Source organism: Neoarius graeffei, chromosome 23, assembly GCF_027579695.1.
Source record: "Neoarius graeffei isolate fNeoGra1 chromosome 23, fNeoGra1.pri, whole genome shotgun sequence".
Lineage (NCBI taxonomy): Eukaryota > Metazoa > Chordata > Actinopteri > Siluriformes > Ariidae > Neoarius > Neoarius graeffei.
The window spans coordinates 7,832,710-7,838,992 of NC_083591.1; the positions used below are offsets into that span (position 1 = coordinate 7,832,710).

Below are 6,283 nucleotides of genomic sequence, written 5' to 3' on the forward strand. Positions count from 1 at the left end.
GTGGGCAGCCACACTAGAGCACCCAGGGAGCAGTCAGGGGTTCGGTACCTTGCTCAAGGGCACCTCAGCCCAAGGCCGTCCCACGTTAACCTAACTGCATGTCTTTGGACTGTGGAGGAAACCCACGCAGACACGGGGAGAACATGCAAACTCCACACAGAAAGGCCCTCACTGGCCGCTGGGTTCGAACCCGGAACCTTCTTGCTGTGAGGCGACCGTGCTAACCACTACACCACCGTCCATAAAAACACAGCCATATCAACAATTATTCACTTATCGTTCTTAGATAGGACTGATAATAATAAATACATTTTATTTATAAGCGCCTTTCAAGGTACCCAAGGACACTGAATAAAAAATAAAAAGCAAAACAATAAAATAAAATAAGAAATCAATAATAACGTGATTAAAAATCAAAGAGAAAAGGCCAAGCTAAAGAGATGTGTTTTTAGCTGTTTTTTGAAAGAGGACAGTTTTGAGCATTGGCGCAACGCTAGTGGCAGGGCATTCCACAGCTTGGGGCCATTTACACTGAAAGCCCCGTCACCCATAGAGCAGAGCCAAGAGTAAGGGACTGCTAATAGGTGGACATCCGTGGCGCGAAGATTAAGGGCCTCTGCATGCTCTTGCAACAAGGCTTTTGCAGGCAGTTGTAATTTATTGTTGAGCGGGGAGTAATAGGCGTGCGCGATGTTATTCACCGCCACAACGCAAGGGGGCGTCAAGTCGCGAAATCGCTAGGAGTAGTTGGTGGGTGTGGTTAGTGGAGTGTTTATCCTCCGGTTACTTATAATGACTAGAACTGGAGTCGTATAGATGTACGTACTTCCTCGATCAACCGCTCTTCGTGCTGCTCCATCTTCGCTCGTGTTTTTAAAAATGGCGGTCGTGAAAACAAAACAAACCGGGAAAGTAGGGAAGCGGAAGTGCGTGTACAGCAGATATAGAGTGGACCAATCACAGCCCTCTTGTCTGCGAGGCTTCTGCGGTGGTCACAATTTTTGGGAGGTGCGCACAGAGCGTCTGCGAAGGTGGGGGGGCTACGCAGACACTGTCTGCGACACTATCTGCGAGGACTGGGTTGTCAGCATAAATTGGCCTTTAGAGGTAACTGAAATGGAGTGAGGAGATTTGATAAGTAGGGATGGGCCAGGTTATGTAGGAATTTGTAGACAAGTAAAAATTTTGTACCGGATGCGGTATTTAACTGGGAGCCAGTGCAGGTTGTACAGAATAGGAGTGATATGATCCCAGGGCCTGGTGTGAGTGTACCCTAGCAGCTGAGTTTTGGACATATTGCAGCCTATTTAGTCACTTGGCTGGGATGCCATCGAGTTCAAACCTTCTCCCTGGTTCAAGCAGGATTCTGGTTGTCTGAATGGAGGCACGGGGTTCAAGTCAAATCCTACTTGACCGGAAACTCAGCTTTGGAAAACCATATCCTATTCTGGCCAAATCAGAGTAAATATAATAAACGTCTAAGAGCTGTGGTTAGAATCACAGCCCTACCTTCAGAGCTGCTGTTCTGGAGAATTAAACACCACCTTCAGAGCAACCAGATTGAAGAATTCAGTTCCTAAGCACCAAGATATGGACATCTTTATTCCCTCTGCTAAATATCTGCAGTTTCCTTTGAGCAAGACTCTTAACTGTGAGCTGATCAGTTGCTTCCTGTCTCAACTGCCAACCAAATGAGCAACTGTCCAACAAGCAAACAGCGTCACTGTGTCTGAATTAGACAGCTGATAGAAAGTAAGCCATAGAGGTTGGTTTAACATGAAAAACAAGCATTTAAAGGAAGAAGGATCTTTTTGCTGGTTTTATGACAGGATTTGGGCTTGTTTTACCTGCTCCCTGCAGCGTTTTTCCTCCTCGACTTGTCTCTGCAGGACCTCGGCTCTCTCCTCGGCTTCATCCGCCTGTTGCTGCAGAACTTTAATCTTGCGCTTCACAGCTTCTACACTGTTCACTCCGGCCATTTTATAAACTAAACACTGGTCTTTTCTCAGGAAGTGATCAAACAGGCTGGTTAATTCGCAGAGCAGAGACTGCAGCAAGAACGATTTAGGTTTAAATACACACAAATCAGAGCCTTTAAAAAAAAATCCGTGCGCACGAGACGACTTGTACCGACGATAATCCTACAAACGGTCGACTTGTGTGGGTTTTTTATTTTTATTATTTTTATTTTTTTTAGTATATCTATTACAGTTTCACTAATTTCACGAACAAACGTTTTTACGAAGGAAAAAAAATTACGAGACGAACAATTAGCTTAGCTTATTTTAGCTTAGCTTAGCCTAGCCTAATATTTCGGTTGAGCGCGCGAGCTTTCCCGGATGCTTGAAATCTGAGGCGACGAACTGATTTATCTTTCCCGTAAAATAATCAAATTTTACTCTTCCTCTTCTTTCCGAAAGAAATCCCACCAAGCTGTCCAAACGATACGGACGTAAAAAGAAAAATAAAACAGCAAACCGAGGCTAAGGACAAGATGTAGGGTGTTTCTTTTCCTTCCCAAGGCTCGCGCAACCTCCTTTTCTCTCTTCACTCATTAGCCCACTTCGAGCTTCCTCATATTAAAGAGACTTCCGGTTTACCCCGCCCTGTAAGCCGGAAGTGACGTTAATCGTCACTAATATACCCTTATAGCTTTAAAAGTATTTTTAGTTTCTTTTTATACATATATAAAAAAAATTCACTTGATATACGGAGTAAAATCTGGTATGATTTTTTAAACGGATACATAACTATTTGATATTTGATTTAAAAAAAAAAGCTGTATTTGCAGTATGTGGCCACTAGATGAAGGTGGTGCTCTTCAATGACTTTGGCACCTCAGAACAGGGCTTCAATAGTGACGCCACTAACATGTCTCTGACGCCCTCTAATGGATGACTGTGGTACTATTTTTAACCCCACCCATTCTCATGTTAGTCAATGGGACAGGAAACGAATTTACGTTTCTAAGTCTCATCTCATCTCATCTCATTATCTCTAGCCGCTTTATCCTGTTCTACAGGGTCGCAGGCAAGCTGGAGCCTATCCCAGCTGACTACGGACGAAAGGCGGGGTACACCCTGGACAAGTCGCCAGGTCATCACAGGGCTGACACACAGACAACCATTCACACTCACATTCACACCTACGGTCAATTTAGAGTCACCAGTTAACCTAACCTGCATGTCTTTGGACTGTGGGGGAAACCGGAGCACCCGGAGGAAACCCACGCGGACACGGGGAGAACATGCAAACTCCGCACAGAAAGGCCCTCGCCGGCTATGGGGCTCGAACCCGGACCTTCTTGCTGTGAGGCGACAGCGCTAACCACCGTGCCACCCATCGTTTTTAAGTTCTTAACAAATTATTTTAGGGAATAGTGTTCTGTCGTTTCCACAATTTAGTTGACCTTGATGTCTCCCCTGATATTTTCTTTATGATAAATATGTTTTATTGAGAGGCGGCACGGTGGTGTAGTGGTTAGCGCTGTCGCCTCACAGCAAAAAGGTCCTGGGTTCGAGCCCAGCAGCCGGCGAGGGCCTTTCTGTGCAGAGTTTGCATGTTCTCTCTGTATCTGCGTGGGGTTTTATTCGGGTGCTCTGGTTTCCCCCACAGTCCAAAGACATGCAGGTTAGGTTAATTGGTGGCTCTAAATTGACTGTAGATGTGAATGGTTGTCTGTGTCTATGTGTCAGCCCTGTGATGACCTGGCGACTTGTCCAGGGTGTACCCCGCCTTTCGTCCGTAGTCAGCTGGGATAGGCTCCAGCTTGCCTGCGACCCTGTAGAACAGGATAAGTGGCTACAGATAATGGATGGATGTTTTATTGAAGCTATTTGATGATAAATAAAGAGGGTGTGGCTTATGAGGTGACTGACAGTTTTCGACATTACAGTCAAGCCTCATGAACACGCACACGCTTTCCAACATAGAGCTGAAGCTTGTCAGTTTTGGAGCAAAGCCATGTCTTGTTCTGCTGTAGAGTGTTGAGAAGAAGAAACCTTGATGCAACACCCCTAGGGGCAAGAGGGTGAAAGGCTTTGCTTGAGGGTCCAACAGTGGCAGCTTGGCAGGGCTGGGGCTTAGACCCCACCTTCTGATCAGTAACTCAGAGCCTTAACCATCATTCTAATAGGCCCTCAGTTTCCTGGTACAGTTTATTGCTTGTTGTGATGTCAAAGTTAGTTCGTTGTACTGATATTTAACTTGCAATCCAACATGAGCGAACAACGTGATGGCATAAACTGAAGCAGCGAACACTAGCTAAATTGCATTCATTATTTTACAATCGATTGTATGACCCGTCATACAGTCAGTTGAAGTACCTTGGTAAGGTTAGCAAATCCCTCTTTCTTAAGCAAACTGCATCAACAGAACGAGCAGAACATAAAAGAACACTTCTCCATTAGGTAGGAGTAGAGTGTTACTTAGGGTTTTTTTTCCCCCACTGGTTGTATTAAACGTAGACATTTTAACAATAAACACTGTCACAAAGCAGCTTTACAGAAATCCAGATGTTGATTTAGATCCTTAATCAGCAAGCGACAAGGAAAATCCTCCTCGAGATGACGTCCTTGACCAGGATCCAGACACCAGGGAACCCATCCTCTTCTGGGTAACAGCAGATAAGTGGGAATGATAAATCATTACACTATCCAAGTGTAGAAGAGGAAAAACAAACAGCGTATTGTGAATAAGAGTCATGAGATGAGCACAGGACAGTCTTTATGATTCGAGCAGAAGTTCTTAAGTACAAATCTACAGTATCCAGGTGAGATTTGGGCAGAAACACGAGCACTTCTTATTTTATATACACCTATAGATCAATGACATCATTGTTTTCATGTGTAATTCAAGGGGACACCAGGAAAGAAGCACACACTTTTCCCAAAAGGAAAGGAAAACCAGAGGATAACAATGTGAACCAAGAAGAAAATGCTGAATCAGTAGATAGAAAAGGGATACGGAAAGGATTAAGGTTCAGGGCATTCTCTTTTGAGCGACCTCGGAGTCAGAAATGATGTTAAAAAAGAAGGTAAATGCCAAATGAGACTTAGTATTAATTTATACTTCATTTTATGTTATGAGTGATATCTCGAACTGTATACTTATTGGTGATAAAAATGCAAAACCCAAGCAAAAAGTATCAAACAAATTAAATAAAATATATACTGAGAACAAGAAGTGATGTTCTCCCTGGAACGTTATTGTAATATTACTGGAAGAAATTATATTATTCTTATCTATCTATTGTAGATAGCATATACAACCCCGATTCCAAAAAAGTTGGGACAAAGTACAAATTGTAAATAAAAACGGAATGCAATAATTTACAAATCTCAAAAACTGATATTGTATTCACAATAGAACATAGACAACATATCAAATGTCAAAAGTGAGACATTTTGAAATTTCATGCCAAATATTGGCTCATTTGAAATTTCATGACAGCAACATATCTCAAAAAAGTTGGGACAGGGGCAATAAGAGGCTGGAAAAGTTAAAGGTACAAAAAAGGAACAGCTGGAGGACCAAATTGCAACTCATTAGGTCAATTGGCAATAGGTCATTAACATGACTGGGTATAAAAAGAGCATCTTGGAGTGGCAGCGGCTCTCAGAAGTAAAGATGGGAAGAGGATCACCAATCCCCCTAATTCTGCGCCGACAAATAGTGGAGCAATATCAGAAAGGAGTTCGACAGTGTAAAATTGCAAAGAGTTTGAACATATCATCATCTACAGTGCATAATATCATCAAAAGATTCAGAGAATCTGGAAGAATCTCTGTGCGTAAGGGTCAAGGCCGGAAAACCATACTGGGTGCCCATGATCTTCGGGCCCTTAGACGGCACTGCATCACATACAGGCATGCTTCTGTATTGGAAATCACAAAATGGGCTCAGGAATATTTCCAGAGAACATTATCTGTGAACACAATTCACCGTGCCATCCGCTGTTGCCAGCTAAAACTCTATAGTTCAAAAGAAGAAGCCGTATCTAAACATGATCCAGAAGCGCAGACGTCTTCTCTGGGCCAAGGCTCATTTAAAATGGACTGTGGCAAAGTGGAAAACTGTTCTGTGGTCAGACGAATCAAAATTTGAAGTTCTTTATGGAAATCAGGGACGCCGTGTCATTCGGACTAAAGAGGAGAAGGACGACCCAAGTTGTTATCAGCGCTCAGTTCAGAAGCCTGCATCTCTGATGGTATGGGGTTGCATTAGTGCGTGTGGCATGGGCAGCTTACACATCTGGAAAGACACCATCAATGCTGAAAGGTAT

The 6,283-nt window shown here is 43.4% G+C and overlaps 1 protein-coding gene across 2 annotated transcripts in view; it reads right to left on the reverse strand.

Moving 5' to 3' along the window:
• Positions 1-2,579, reverse strand: part of LOC132871496 (tropomyosin alpha-4 chain-like) — a 22,537-nt gene extending 19,958 nt beyond the window's left edge. For both annotated transcript variants that reach the window (XM_060905688.1, XM_060905689.1), the window contains exon 1: positions 1,848-2,579. In XM_060905688.1, coding sequence (XP_060761671.1) covers positions 1,848-1,979 — 132 coding nt within the window. In that variant the 5' untranslated portion in view covers positions 1,980-2,579. The remainder of the gene's footprint in view (positions 1-1,847) is intronic.
• Positions 2,580-6,283: the final 3,704 nt, after the last annotated feature.